At 34.0% G+C, this 16,680-nt stretch overlaps 1 protein-coding gene and 1 long non-coding RNA gene across 4 annotated transcripts in view; both read right to left on the bottom strand.

The window, feature by feature from the left end:
• Window positions 1–3,061: 3,061 nt before the first annotated feature.
• Window positions 3,062–3,425, bottom strand: LOC115305111 (killer cell lectin-like receptor subfamily G member 2). The gene has a single exon (XM_029955447.1). It carries the CDS (start codon window positions 3,423–3,425, stop codon window positions 3,087–3,089), a length of 339 nt encoding a protein of 112 aa, XP_029811307.1. The 3' UTR covers window positions 3,062–3,086.
• A 6,369-nt stretch (window positions 3,426–9,794) lies between these two features.
• The window catches only part of LOC115304461, a 32,577-nt gene continuing 25,691 nt past the window's right edge, over window positions 9,795–16,680 (bottom strand). For all 3 annotated transcript variants that reach the window (XR_003914445.1, XR_003914443.1, XR_003914444.1), the window contains one exon: window positions 9,795–10,097. This is a non-coding gene — a long non-coding RNA (uncharacterized LOC115304461). The remainder of the gene's footprint in view (window positions 10,098–16,680) is intronic.

The following is a 16,680-nucleotide window of genomic DNA, read 5'->3' on the forward strand; positions in this document are numbered from 1 at the left end:
ATGCTCATGATGTTAACACATCTATAGAGTAGTGAATTGTTTTGTTCCTCTAATTTTGCCTCTTTTTCACATATCTACATTTTTATTATTAATACCTTGAACATATATCTGAATTCAAAAAGAAGATAAATGATAAGCCCAGTCTTTCTTTGAAACAGTGCTGTTGTTCTAGAATTTAGACCTAGGATTCTGGAATAATTTTTGAGTATTCTCTTCTTTACATTCTAGGTAAAAGGAGTTGCCAAATCATTTGGTTCACCATTAATAATAAGATCAATCATGAATAAGGGGTGTCTGGTTGGCTTCATCAGTCAAATGTCCCACTTTTTATTTCAGCTTGGGTCTTGATCTCCGTGTTGTGAGTTCAAGCCTCACTTTGGACTCCATACTAGGTTTGAAGCCTACTTAAAAAACAAACAAAAAAAGGCAATCATGAATAATACCTGATATTAAAGTATAGCTTGGAAGTTCACATTGCTTCTTCCCACACATTATCTCATTAAATGGAGAAGAAACAGATATGTAGGAAATAATACTATTATCTCACATAATGAGCTTAGTATAATTGTCCCATTTACCATATGGTATGCTGAGGTTGAGTAAAATGATTCATAATTTAGGATTTATACTTAACCCCATTATGCCATATGACACTAGTTCATGATATACAGTGATTCTCAAGCTTTTTTTTTCCTTCCCATATTTGCTAATTATATATATATATATATAGTTTAGGTCTTATTATCTCCAGCCTAAATTAGTAGAAGAGTTTATTTTGTATCACTATACCTTGGCTATTTCTACTATTCATTCTGCTCATTGTTATCATTCTTTGTTATATTCACATTCCATTTAAAATAGTTTTATTTCCCTGATTCTAAAACAAATAGTATTCAAATTTGTTGTCCTCTGGTATTTACTATTGTGGAATATAAATTTGAGGCCCTTCTAAATTTTATTTCTTTGAAGGTTCTTTTGGTGTTTGTTTCCTTAATTGTGTGTTTGTAGAGATTCAACTACTTTTGCACATGCCTATGTCTCATCATTGGACTGTTTAGGTTTATATTTTCAATTACATGTTGTCTTTGTTTATATTTTATTTATCTTCTTTTCTTGCCAAGCTCATGTAACAAGCATATTTTGCATTTGTTTCCATTTTGCTAGCAATATTTTTTTCATTTTAATTTGTGAAAAAGGGGATAAAAAAGAAATGAGGTAAAATAATATGAAAATTAATTAACTACAATTTCACTTCAGAAAATCATGGTGGCTCATTTAGAAAAGCATCTGACTCCATATCAGCTCAGGTCATGATCTCTCCGTCGTGATATCCAGCTGCAGGTTGGGCTCCCAGCTGAACATGGAGCTTCCCTGGGATTCTCTCTCACCCCCTCTCTCTCTGGACCTCCCTGCTCATGCTCTTCTCCTCTCCCTCTCTCAAAATAAATAAATAAACTTAAAAAATAAAAACAGAAAATCGGGAAAAAAATCACAGTAACATTAAAGTAAAAGAAATGACATAATAAGATTTTGAACAGAATTTTATGAAATAGAAAGTAAACAAAGGAATAAACAGCTTCAACAAAGCCAAAAGTTGTTTTTTTTTAGAAGATGAATAAGTCAACAAACCTTTGGAGAGACTAATAAAGACTGAAAATCACCCTAAATTTTAGAAATCAGATAAATCTCTCAAAGTGATTTAAACACTGCATTGGATTCTACTAGATAATGTCTATATTACTTCAGATCTTAAGATGGAAACATTTAACATCTGTATCTGCTTAATAAAATGTAAACACACTATGGGGTCTAAATTTTTTCTGCATTTAAGGTTATATTTGAGACTAACAATATGGAAACTAGATATTGTAGAATAAAATTTGCCATATAAGGAAAAAATTACCTTTCAGTTCTTCTCTTAAGGCATTTTAAATTTAAAATTGTGTAAAGGAAAAAGCTCTATTTTATTTAGGAGATACAAAATTTCAGCTCAATAAACCTTTACTGAGTGTACCAGAGGTAGTGAAACCCTTGAAAGGCCTCTCTTTCAAGTTGCTGAAGAAAAGTGCCTAGTAAGACTTCAAGAAAGATGTGAAAACACAAGATATATATACAAAGAAAGATCCATATGAGAACTCTCTGAGTCAAAAAATTAAGAGCTACAGCAAGAGAAAACTTTATAGATGAAGATGTTATGTGTGTGTGCCTGCCTGTGTGTGTATGAGTGTGTATGTGTGTGTAGATTAGCAGGGTAAAAAAATTACCATGGATTAGCACATGCAAAGGATGCTGGCATTTGTAAATTCTCAATTTCCAGATCAAAAAATATATACGTAATTTGAGTATGTACATGTGTGTGTGTGTGTGTGTGTGTGTGTGTGTGTGTTTGTGTGTATTAGTGGTATATTAATTCTCTCATCAGTTATATATAGTTATAACTATAACTATATATATAAATATCAACTATTTCTTTATCTATGATATCATATGTATATAGATAGATATGTCACTAGCTGCCCTTTTTCTGTGACATCTCTGAAACACTTTCTAATAGATTTCATTTAGTTAAATTTGGAATTTTCATGGGGAAACCTTCTAATTAATTTCTTATTTTCATTGCTGACAGTGGTGAAACTGTCATTTGTATGTTTACTATTCATCACAACACATGAGATGTCATTTGCATGCACCATGAAAGAAGTTAAGTTGTGGTGTTTGGGTAGCTCAGTTTTTGTTTGTTTGTTTGTTTGTTTGTTTGTTTGTTTTTAGGGTGGGAAACGCCATTTTAATGAGGGAGAAACGCAGGCTCCAAAGTGCTCAGAAACTATCCCAAGGTAACCGAACGAATCCACTTCCGAAGCTGGAGGCTAAAATACTCTGCCCGGGGCCCCAGAAAACCTTTGTTCCCCTGGTGGTGATCTGCATGCACCGGAAGTCTGGTCCTGGGTTCACTCAGACCGGGCCCCTCAGCGCAGAGCAGGTACATCTAGAAGCCGGGGGGGGGGGGGGAGTGGCTACCCCCGCTGGCAACCTGGCTTCTACTCGGGGCCACATGCCCTGAAGTCCCCAGATGGGCAGAACCTGAATCACTTGGTCCCCCTGGCGCAGACCCAGGGTCTTGGAGAGGCACAGTCCCAAGCCACAAGCTTGCCTTCCTCCAGGCCCCCGCACTTGAGACCCGGCTGGTCCTCATCTTCCTCCGGGAGTAGCTGGGGTGGTAGTGGGGCCCCGTCGATCCAGTGCCAGCCCTGGGGGCCTCGCCGGGCCCCCAGCCAGGAGTGCTTGGTGAGCCGGTATCTGCTCAGGATGTCCTTGGTGTGGTCCAGCAGGGGGAGGGTGGCGTGGTGAGCCAAGCAGAAGGCCTGGCTGGCCTCCCAGGCCCGAGCCTCGGCAGAGAGGTAGTAGCAATGCTCCTCACACCACATCCAGCCCGGGGGGGCACGGCTGGCATGTGACCCCTGTTCTAGAAGCCAGGACCACAATGGCGACTGCAGACACGGCCAGAAACACGGCCATGATTGCTAGGGCCCAGCACAGGGACTTCAGGTACAGAGGCAGCCCTAAGCAACCAACTGTGGCTCAGGTCATGATCTTGCAGTTTTGTGAATTCAAGCCCCACGTCTGGCTCTGTGCTCACAGCTCAGAGTCTGGAGCCTGCTTTTGATTCTGAGCCTCCCTTCTCTCTGTCCATCCCCTGTTTGTACTCCGTCTCTCTCCCTCTCCCTCTCTCTCAAAAATAAACATAAGTGAAAAGTAAGTGAAAAATGCTTCACATTTATGAGCACTGAGAGCACAGCTTTCAATTGTCTTGGCACTAATGAGATTTGAGACTTTTGAGCAATACCACCTTCTATATTGGGGTTGGGGGGATATCCTGCTTTTATGAAGTCTCCTACTCTACAAAAACACTGTTTATTTTACTGAGGTTTTATTACAATCTTTTCATACTCACAAATGGTGATTAGATATTGTATGAAAGAACTGACATTTGCTAAAGCTGATATTTTAATGCCACACGTGTGTTTGCCTGTGTCACACAAAGAGAGAAAGAGACAGAAAGAGATCAAAAGAGACATGGTTGTAAAATGTGTTACCCCTAATTTATTAACATTCCAGAGCTAGGGTAATGAATTTAAATGATACTTCAATGATATTGAAGCACTAACTTCTTTATTGCTAATTTTCTTTAAAAGTTATACTTTTGCCATATTGAGTCAGAGATTGCTAATTCAGTGAAGAAGGGGAAAGGAAAATAAGAGGCTTTGAGATGGTACATTCAAGGAATCCTAAATATATGGTGGCCCACCATTTCCTTTATTTCATAAACCATATGTTCTGCTTCCTATCTAGGGAAAATTAACACAGATGACATCTGGAAGGTTTTACTGTCCTTAATTTTTTTTAAATCCCTGTGCTAAATAAAGCTGAGGTATTAGAAGTGGCGTAGAAATGTACAAACATGCTTTGTGACTTGCAGCAGTCCTAACGTTTCAATGTAAAATACATTGGTTTTACATTTTATATCCAATTTACACAGCATAAATGAGTTTTGGAACCTGAGTATTATGCAGAGCTCAATTAAATAAATTAGCAAATATAAATACTCATTTTAAAAATCAAGACATTTCTTATTTGCAAAAAAATAAAATAAAGGTAGCACTCATTTGAATACCTCAAATCAGAAGTAAATTATAACAGGAATTTGGAAATATGAAATGTGTTTGAGAGCTAAAACTGTTATAAATCTTGCTTACTTGTTTAATGAAGACTTACTTCAGCCAGAAAGTACATTAGATATCACGACCTAACCATGACCCAGATATGTGAGGTTGAATTTTAAATGTCTCCAGTTATCTCTAACATACATCCTTTACCTTGAAATTGAAAATAAGTATAGGATCAAGGCATTTGATTAGTGTTAAGAAGTTTAAACATAGCATCATTAAATGGTAGCTGAAGAAAATCTAGTCTGAATGGCATTTACTTTAAAATACTAGGAAAACCAAATAGTTATATATATTCCATTTCATCAAGAAAATATCAAGTGCCATATATGAGGAACATCAGAGAAGTTTTTACAATACAGAAATAAAGATTCTTAATGTCAGCCTCTTCTATAAACAAAGGGACTTTTATCTAGCTAATGAATGTTCTAACATCAATTTTATAATTAAAGTCATGTTTAAGACAACCTAAATTCAACATTTGCTGTAAATAAGGTGTTGGAACATTTTTCCCCAGAAACTTTAAAAATAATATCCTATTTCATATTTAATATGGGTCACCAGCTAGTAAGTAAAATGTGCTTATGCCTCAGAGTATATGGAATATTCCACAGTTTCCAAAAGAATTGTGTGATTTCAGTAGCCACTAACTACAGGACATTTATTTATTTATTTTTAAGTTTCTAAGTCTATCTATGTATTTTGAGAGAGTGTGTGTGTGTGAGCAAGCAGGTGAGGGCAGCGGGAGAGAGAGAATCCCAAGCAGGCTTCACGTTGTCGGTGCAGAGCCAGATATGGGGCTCGAACTCACAAACTATGAGATTATGACCTGAGCCAAAGTCAAGAGTTGGATGCTTAATCAACTGTGCCACCCAGGCACCCCACCACATGTGGATATTTAAATTTTATTTTAATTAAAATTAAATAAAATTTTGGGCACCTGGGTGGCTCAGTCAGTTAAGTGTCCAACTTCGTCTCAGGTCATGATCTTGTGGTTCATGAGTTCAAGCCCCATGTTGGGCTCTGTGCTGACAGCTCAGAGCCTGGAGCCAGCTTCAGACTCTGTGTCCCTACTTATGCTCTGTCTCTGTCTCTGTCTTTCTTTCAAAAATAAATAAATACTTAAAAATTAAAAATAAATAAAATTAAATTTTAAAATTCAGTCCCTTAGTTTCTCACATTTCAAGTGAGAAATATGTGCTCATTTACACACATATGGCTGGGGGTTGCTGTACTGGACAGCACAGATACAGAACATTTGCTTGTAGCAAAAAGTTCTACTGGAAAAGGATGCGAGTCCAAAGAAAGATTTCTAGAGTAGGCATACAAAACTTTAGGAAGTGTTAAAAATGGTAGAAAATCTTTTTTTAATGGCAAAATTAGTCTTGGTCTTATGATGGTCTTTGAATGATGGAAAGGTACAAAGAGAGGCAACCAGCCGTTTTTGATAAACTGGGTTGAGACAGGAGGAACTGATTAAGAATATAGTGAAGGAATTTAAGTAAAACAGGAAAAGTGAGGGTTATTTAAAAAGTGAATCACTTACAGGAATCTTCCCATTCTTGGCTTTCTATGAAAAAGCCATGTAGCTAGTGAAATCTGTAAATAGTTATCACTGATAATTAAGTCAAATGCCTAGGGCTCCTTTCTAAACTCAGCAAGGAGTCAAAAAATCAATCAATCAATATTTACTGGGTAGACATTATGTCTTGGGCACTGTACAAGAGATAAAGTATACAACAGGAACACTGAACACAATTTACCTAATTGCTCCCCTTATAATATTGCATTACAGGAATGAAGAAGGTGAGGAATATATAAACAAAATAAAATAGTTTCAGGTAATAAAAGGGTCATGAAAAAGATAACATAGCATAAAATGGAGGATATGATGGTGGGTAGTACATGAATTTGAGAAGTCAAGAAAGGTCCCCCTGAAGAGTTGATAATTGTGTTGAGATTTCCATAGGGAAGTAATCAGATAATCTGGAAGAAACTACTCCAAGTAGAAAAAAAAAATGGGAAGTGCCAAGCTCTCAAACTCACATAGTAAGGGGGGTGGGGTGAATGCCACCATGTCTGGAGAATAATGAAGAAAGAGAAGAGTATTGAGTGCTGGAGAAATATCTAGGGGCAGCTCTATAGGATCTGTGGACCATGATATGGAGTTATGTTAATCTGGTTGCAAAAGAAGACAATGCAGGATTTAACAAGATCACCTGGCTCTTTTTTATTTGAAAAAAAAACTTTAAAAGAAGATTAAAAAGAGAAAAGAAGTAAAGGATTATTCTTAGTGTTTGATGTGAGCAGAAGACAAAGAGATGAATAATGGTGGAACCTTACTGAATTAGTGGAGACTTGGTGTGAGGATATATTTGGGCAAAGCTCCCTGTGAAGTCTGACATATCTTTTAGACATTAAAGTTGACACATATAACAGAGATTTGGATATAGGAATCTGTGAATCATGGGAAGGTCTGCTAGAAAAAAAATTTAAAACACTTGAACAGTCTTATTAAATATCTTGATCTGATATTATTAGAATATGACTGCAAAGTACATAAACTTTAAATGAGCATGTTCCCTATGGTAAACTATCTGCTGGTCTATAAAGTAAGTCTAACTCAAGATTAAAATCTTATAAATTCTGATCTAAAAGTAATATAGACTTGAATTTGAATTGATGACAGTGAAATATCTAGAAAATATGCAAACATTTGGAAATTAAATACATTCTTGTAAGTAAATCAAGAATTTTTAAAGAATCACCAAAATGTAGGAAAATATTTTCACCAAATATAATGAAAACAAACCCATTAAAATTTAGTGGATGCAACAAAATAATTTCTTAGAAGTTTATATTTTTAAATGCCTATATTAAGAAAATAAAATAACAAAAGAAATAATTCTTAGTTTTTAAGAAACAAAGAAAGGAAGAGCAAATTAATCCCAGAGTAAAAGTTATCAAAAATAATATAAAAGCAGAAAGCAATGAACTAAATAACAGTAGACAAAAATTTTAAAAGTCAAAATTTGGTTCTATTTAAAGGTTAATAAATTTGCCAGATTTACCTACAAAAAATAAGAAGATACAAATTACCAAATTGGAATAAAGATTGAAATAAATGCACTAAAATTGTCTTATTTATAGTTAATGTAACTGTTTCCAAAGAAACTCCTAAGAAATCTATAAAAATTGTACTAGAAATAATAAGAAAATGAAGGAAGTTCATTGCATACAAGGTAATATATAGAAATTAATTGTATTTCTACATGCTAATTGAAAATTATTAAATAAAATTAAAATAGAAATATTTATTTGCTGTCCATCAACAGAAGAATGGATAAAGAAGATGTAGAATATATATATAATGGAGTATTTCTCAGCAATCCAAAAGAATGAAATCTTGCCATTTGCAACTATGTGGATAGAACTAGAGTGTATTATGCTAAGTGAAATTAATCAGTCAGAAAAGGCAATTATCATATGACTTCACTCATATAAACACTCTAAGATACGAAACGGATGAACATAAGGGAAGGGAAGTAAAAATAATATAAAAACAGGGAGGGGGACAAAACATAAGAGATTCTTATATATAGAGAACAAACAGAGGGTTGCTGGAGGGGTTGTGGGAGGGGGGATGGGCTAAATGGGTAAGGGGCATTATGGAATTTACTCCTGAAATCATTGTTATAGCATATGCTAACTTGGATGTATGTAAATTTAAAATAAATAAATTATTAATTTAAAAATAAATAAAAAATAAAAAGCAATTTTTGAGTGAACAAAATAAAAGAACAACCTCAAAAGAAAAAAAGAAAAGAAATATTTATTTGCAATAACATCAAGAAAACCTAAGATGATGGGGAATAAAATCAACAAGTTGAACAAATGACATGAAAGACTTATACATTGAAAACTGTAACATATTGCAAAGACAAATTGATAATGAAAATTTCCCTCATCCTTAAACTGATGTGTAAACTCAATGCACTCTTGATCCAAATTTCATCAGTTTTTGTTATACATATTAACAAAGTGATCCTAAATCTTATATGGGAATGCAAATGATTAGCAAAAAACAAAACAATCATGTAAGATAACAAATATGGAGGAAATGTATATACATCTTCCTGTTGTTAGACATTTGGGTTGTCTGATAAGTCTTACTTTAATATTAAGCTTATCAAAACAGGATGGCTAACGCTATAAATATAGATAAGTGGACCAGAATGGAGAGTTCTAAGATATATTGATACTCAAATGGTTAATTGATATTCAACCAAAGCAATAAATAAGAAAATAAATCCTTTGAACAAATGGACTTTCCAAAACCAAACTGACTTTCCAGATAAAACAAAATCTACTTAAACTCATACCTCATATCACAGACTACCATTAACTGCAGATGGTTTATAGATTTAAACATAAAAGGTAAAGCTACTAAATTTCTTGAAGAAATAACAAGAGAAGACCTTCACAAACTTGGGGGAGGCAAATAATTTTTTAGGAAGAATCATAAAGCACGAGCCACATACACAGTAAAGAAAAGTTGAGCTAGATCATAATTTAAAACTTCTTATGGAAAGCTTACCTCAGAGAAAGAAGAAGGCAAGTTATATACAGGGAAGGAAAATGTATGTATATATTAGTATATTATATATATTTTATCTGGTTTCTGTCTCTTTATATATAAATGTATTTAATAAAAAATATAAAGATTAACAAAAGATTTATAACAGAAGATGTAAAATAATGTGCTATATAAAAAAATTTAAAAGACTAATTAAATATGTACCAACTGGAACAGGATTTATTAGAGAAAAGAAAACATATGTTCACAAAACTTCTTAGAGAATATTAATAGTATCTGTATTCATAATAGCCAAACATTAGAAACAACCCAAATGTCTAACAACAGGAAAATGTATATATAAATTATAGTGTATTCAAAACATGGAACACTTAATATAAAAAGAATAAACTATTGATACAACAGAGTGATAGATTTCAAACTCCTTGTGTCAGGCAAAAGGAAAGAAACCAGACATAAAAGCAGATACCGGATGAGTCCATTTACATGAAGTTTAATAACAAGTACTACTAACTAACCTATTATAGTAACAAAAGAAATGCTGTTTATGGAGTTTTGGGATTGACTAGAAAGGGGCACACCTGTGAGTTTCTCTTGGTGATCAAGGCTAACAGGACTAGGAGACATGAGAGGACTCATTGTAGAAGGCATGTCACTTGAGGACTATACATCTGAGCATAGCTACAGTGTTCTGTGATGGAGACACTGACACTTGAGCAAGCAGCAGTTGAGGACGCAGTGGGCGGGTCCTGAAGATTCAAACTTTGGAACAGTTCCTGTAGCAAGGGGCAAGGAAGGATAAAAGATGGATACTGAACATCTTGAGAAAGAATGGATGACTCTTAATATCTCATTAAGTATTCACAAGGAAAATACATTTCTTTAGCAACCATTTGGTGTTGACCTCTAAATTCTTCCATTAGGCATTCTAAGTCTGTCACTTTGTTAAAAAGATTCATTGATAACTTTGAGCAAATGGCTTCCTTTTTAATGTTGTTGGCACATACTCCCATTATCAGTGTCTGTATGTATAAATGAATTACCTAGAACCATACAAAAGGAGGTTATAAATTTTAGAAGATGTGGTCTAGATTCAAATGGTGACCTGTTCAATGATCTTCTTATGAAACTTTTCTATAAAAATTGCACAATATGTCCTAATAATTATGTCTTACTTGTTCTTATAGCTGCATACAAGAAATGCATTAAATCACTTGTTTTTTCACAAATATCACTAGAGAAGTATTTCATTCATTCATTATTTATTCATCCCACAAACATTACTGAGTATTATGTGTCAGGCACTGTGCTAAATGCTGAGATAATCAGAAGCTATTACAGTCTAGTAGAATTTTGTTACACAATGAAAGCTATATTTTTAAAAATTCAGGATTATAAAAATTCAAATCAATATGATGTATTACTGTATATCTATAATAACAGGAAATGCTGCCTGGGTTACTCATAGTCTGTGGATTTCATCTTCAAAGCTTCAGGGTTCTTGTTAATCCTTAAATTGTCAATGCAAAAATAGTTCAGACATTATATCCAAATGAGTGTAGAAGTTGGAGCTTAATAATGGACAGGACACATTCTCTCAAGGAATTTCCAAGTTACTTGTTAAAGGGCAATTTTATTTCTGTCTTTTGTAGGGAGAGTGAAGAATAAGATTCATTATATGCAAGTTTCTTATATATGCTAACAAATGTCTTAGACAACTTAGACTTATTATGTAACAGAATCTTCACAACAATTCCAGATTCTGTATCCCTATTTTCATAGGAAACTAAGATGCAGACATATTGAGGGTTGTCTAATTTCATCTAGCTACAGCAAAACCTTGTTTACTTTCAGTAAGAGGTCATACACTTTTCATCTGATTGCATTCAGAATCATTCTGAACACATCGGTAGAGTGATTCAAACAGAAATGACCATAAGACTTTTATGGGTATTTTGCTTTAGAGTTTGTAAAATGTTCAGTATGTATATATTGATCTTATATATTTATATAAGATCTATATATGACCTATATATAGATAGATACACACACACACACACAAACACACAGATATGTATAAGATCTCATGTATTCCTTAAAATGACCCTTTCTCTTGGCATACACATTGATAAAAACTGCTTTGGAAAGAATGATGCACTAGAAAAATCCTTTCGATGCCATCTCATTGGGAGCTAGCTTAATGTAATTAGATTTATTTCAGAGGTAGAAAAATGAAACATGGATTTAAGACCTTAGTTAAGAAAACATCATTGTTTTACACGACACTCCCCAAAGTATTTTAGTGAGATATTCTGGACCACCTGATTATTTTGAGAGCTAAATGCAGCAAGAGAATAAATACTCAAGACGTTTTCTGGGTATATCATTTCTCTTCTACATCTAGCACAGTTAATTACAGTATCAATAAGGAGGTTTGGTGGTAACAGAGAAACATGTCTTGGAAATCAGAAATATGACAGTGATTCATTACTCGATTTCCTAACATATGGACTAAGCAATTCAAGGAGTAAAATATTCTAATTTCAAGTACAGCACCTTTCTACCATATTTAGGTTCAAAATAGAACCTTTGTTTTATGAAATAATGTTAAACTCTACATGTAATTTATAATAATACAGTTCAATATACCCTTCACCTATCTTTCCCCAATGATAGCATTTTAAATGATCATAGCACAATCATCAAAACCAGGAGATTGACACAACACTACTAATTAAACTATAGTCTTTATTTATATTTGAACTGTTTAATTTTTAATTTTAGTTATATTAGTTTATTCTTCTATTTACTTATTTATTGATGTTTTCTTGAGAAATGTTTTAACTTTCACTTCCATTGAGTTGTCAAAAAGTACCAATTTTTATATTTCATGAGTTCTTATAAATAGCCAAGCAATGGTTTAGTTCTAGAAAGCTAAGGTCTGTAAAATCCATATTTTGGCATCACAGATGTTAGGCCAAATTATAATGATCTTCATTAGAAAACCACTTAAATGTATTGGAAGTGGTAATGTTAGATCTTTATAACTTGTTTGTTCATTAAAAACACTTTTTAATTTTATTTACTCAGCATTACTTAAATTGTATCCAACTCAAGGAAAGCTATTCATAGTTCTAAACTAGAGAAAAATAACCTTTATAAAGAGTACACTACATGATGAGAATTACTCTAAGCATTTTACATAAATAATCATTCTGAAAGTAAGTATTATTATATCGTCATTTTTTTCAGATGACTAAACTAAGAACAAAAAGAGACTGGAAACTTTTCATATCGCTTGGAAGAACTACTTGAAATCACTTATAGGTTCAATGGAATCCCTATCAAAATCTCAATGGGGATTTACCACAGAAATAAAAATTTTAATTCTAAAATGCATATGAAATCACAAAAGACTTTGGACAGCAAAGCAGTCCTGAAAAAGAACAAAGCTAGAAGCATCACACTTTCTGATTTCAAACTACACTGTAAATCTATGGTAAACAAAACAATATGGTACTAACATAAAAACAGGCAAATAGGCAAAGGAAATAACAAAAGAATCAAAAGCCTAGAAAGAGGTCTCCACATGCACAACTAATATTTCACAAGAGAGCCAAGAATACACAATGGGAAAAAGAGAGTCTCTTTGATAAATGGTGTTGAAAGTTCTGGGTAACCACAGGCATAAAAATGAAACTGGACTCCTTACACCACTCACAAAAATTAACTCAAAATGGATTAGAGACTTAAACATAAGACCTGAAAGTCTCATAAGAAAACTTGGAAAGCTCCTTGACATTGGTCTCAATAGCAATTGTTTTGGATAGGACAACAAAAGCACAAGCAACAAAAGCATAAATCAGTAAATGGCACTACATCAAATTAAAAAGCTTCTGCACAGCAAAGGAAACCATCAACAATATGAAAAAGCAACCTATGGAATGTTAGAAAATGTTTTCAAACAATAGATATGACAAATATACAAAAAACTCTCCATCTCAATAATCAAAAAACCCATCTGATTTAAAAATGGACAGATAGGACACCTGCCTGGCTCAGTTAGTGGAGCATGCCACTCTTGATCTCAGGGTCATGGGTCCATGTCCCACATTGGATGTAGAGATTACTAAAATACATACATATACAAAAATAAATATTTAAACTTTAAAAAATGGACAGATGAATTAAAAAGACATTTTGTTTGCCAAAAACAAAATACACAAATAGCCAACAGGTACATAAGAGGTATTCAGCATCATTAATCACCAAGGAAAAGCATATCAAAACCATGAGGAGATATCACCCACACCTGTTATATTGCCTATCATTAAGAAGACCAGAGATAAGTGTTGGCCAGATGTGGAGAAAACGGAACACTTGTATACTGCTGGTGGGAATGTAAATTGGTGCAGTCACAATGGAAAGCAGTGTGAAACTTCCTCAAAAACTTAAAAAAAAACAACTACCATATGACCTAACAATCTCACTTCTGGGTGTATATTCAAATAATTAAAAAAAAAAAGATCTTGAAGAGATATTTGCTCTCCCATGTTCATTGCAGCACTGCGCAGTGTCGCCGAGATATGGAGACAACCTAACAGTCCATCAATGGATGAATGGATAAAGACAAAGACAGTTTATTATGTATACAATAGAACATTATTCAGACATAAGAAGGAAGGCAACATGGATAGACTTTGAGAGCATTATCATTTAACAGTCTGATGTAGATCAGACAGAGAAAGACAAATCACCATACAATGTCATTTATATGTGGAATCTAAAAGAGCTGAACTCATAGAAACAGAGTAGAATGGTGGTTACTGGGAATAAGGGATGGGAGAAATAGGTCAAATTGTACAAACTTCCAGTTGGAGGATGAATAAGTTCTGGGGATCAAGTATACACATTATGAATATAAGTAACAGGACTGTATTATATACTTGAAAGTCGCTAAGAGAGTAGATCTTAAATGTCCTCACCTCAAAAATGGAATTATGTTACATTATGGCATTGCTAGCTAAAGCTATGATGATAATCATGTTATAATACATAAATATATCAAATCAACACAAGCTTATACAATGTTCTATGTTAATTATATCTCAATAAAGCTGGGATAAAAAGAAAGCACATATATTGCCAAAATATGGACTTTACAGACCTTAGCTTTCTAGAACTAAACCATTGCATGGCTATTTATAAGAACTTTGTATATGTTGCAAACACTAGGTCATTTGTTTTTCAACTATACTAAGAATAATTAAATTAAGATTTGTTAGACTAATATGTCCATATGAATTAAATTATAATTTAAATCACATATACAGAAAAAATCAAAATGACTGATCTAGGTGTTATCCCAACTTTGTTATTTCTGCAAATAATTTACTTATCGCTGTTTTGATTTCCTCCTTTATATAATATAAATAATGATGCAAATTTCATAGGACTGCTTTGAGAGTGAAATTGGATAAAGGCAAAAAACATGCCTGACAATTAGTAGAGGGGACATTTCATAATCATTACTTTCTAAAAGAATTATAATGGGAACACATTAATGCTGGATTAAAAAGAGATTTCCAAATTCACGTGTAGAGAGTAACCACTTGTCCAAAGTAATGTGAAAAATAAATATAACTTATCCATTTGAGCTTCAGTTTATAATTCTATTAGACCTCAAAATTTTTGAAATTTCCACTGTCTTTTAAGGATTATTTATTGTATTTATTCCCTCTTCTCAACAAGACTAAATTTTCATCTAGAAAATTTCTAATCATGCCAATGCTAGCAGACAAAATTAGCATTTAATCACCATAAGAAGTGCACTATTTTGAATTCAGCTTCAAATCCAAAAACATAGAGAAATGGATGGCATTCGGTTATATAATCTGGTCTTCAAACATTTTTCCCTTTTATCGATTCTGTATTATCCTTTTTAGATCTTCTTTTAAAAAAACGTTTTAATGCTTATATTTTAATTTTAAAAGAGGGAGAGAGGGGCGCCTGGGTGGCTCAGTCGGTTGGGCCTCTGACTTCAGCTCAGGTCATGATCTCACATTCGTGGGTTCGAGCCCCGCGTCAGGCTCTGTGCTGACAGCTAGCTCAGAGCCTGGAGCCTGCTTCCGATTCCGTGACTCCCTCTCTCTCTGGCCCTCCCTGCTCATGCTCTGTCTCTCTCTGTCTCAAAAATAAATAAAACATTAAAAAGAGAGAGAGAGAGAGAGAGAGACGGACAGACAGACCACAATTGGGGGAGGGCCAGAGAGAGAGGGAGACACAGAATCTGGAGCAGGCTCCAGGCTCTGAGCTGTCATCAAAGAGCCAGACTCAGGGCTTAAACCCAGGAACCCTGAGATCATGACCAGAGCCGAAGTCAGATGCTTAACCAACTGAGCCACCCAGGTGCCCCCCCCTTTTTAGGTCTTAAATATTTCCACTTGGTTAGAGATTTGTACTCTTACAGAAATATCAAGAGAACTACATTTCAAGAAAATGATGCTCTCCTTATAGAAGGGAGTTCTATAAGCAAATAACTGAGGCAGTTTTGTGCACAGGGACACCCCATGGGACTTTTCTCTCTGTGTTATAACTAATAGACTGATTTTTTTTTTTTTATCTAGGGAAAACTTTTATCTAGTAGACTCTATAAATCAGCCTGATGAGAATTTAATTTATCTCTAAGTGGGATGAAAAATAAAAAGACTGCCTTCTCTCTCCTCCTACATGATATTCGATATTCTAATAAGTAGTTCTAGAGCAGTATTTCAAACCTGAATTTTCTGCAACAAGAGCTTATGTCAGTGTGCTGTCAATGCCTTTAGGTTTTTAAGAAAAAAGTTTGTAGGTTGGTTGCATAATATTTCCGATTTTACTTTGTGCTTTCTCATCTAAAAGAATTTCTTTAATGTGTCCTTTTTAGTTCATTGACATTTTGTAATTTCAATCTTGAAGGTCATTTATTCTCTTTTCACTTTTTTTCAGACATTACCATGTTGTGGTTGCATACAATGCACAGTTCTAGAATACAAATCCTTATCCTAGTGAGCATTTTCATTTGCGCATTAGAGAAGAAGATATGGTAATAAATAATTTTGACTGAACTTGGTCACTCAGTAAACCAAGGAAAGGAATGGAAAGAAAAATTCAAACAACATTTCCAAGACAGTGTGGTTTGGTAGACTCATTGCTTAAATAAGAAGTTGCATGCAAGAATTTTATAAAGACAGTGTAATATCTGAAGAAGGTGCAGTTAGAAACTACACTGGACTGTAAGTTTAGAGAACCAAGTTTTATTTCTGGCTTCACTGCTCATGACCTTGGCCAAGTTACCCAACTATCCTGGGTCTGTATTAT

The sequence above is a fragment of the Suricata suricatta genome, chromosome 10 (genome assembly GCF_006229205.1).
Source record: "Suricata suricatta isolate VVHF042 chromosome 10, meerkat_22Aug2017_6uvM2_HiC, whole genome shotgun sequence".
NCBI classification, from domain to species: Eukaryota; Metazoa; Chordata; class Mammalia; order Carnivora; family Herpestidae; genus Suricata; species Suricata suricatta.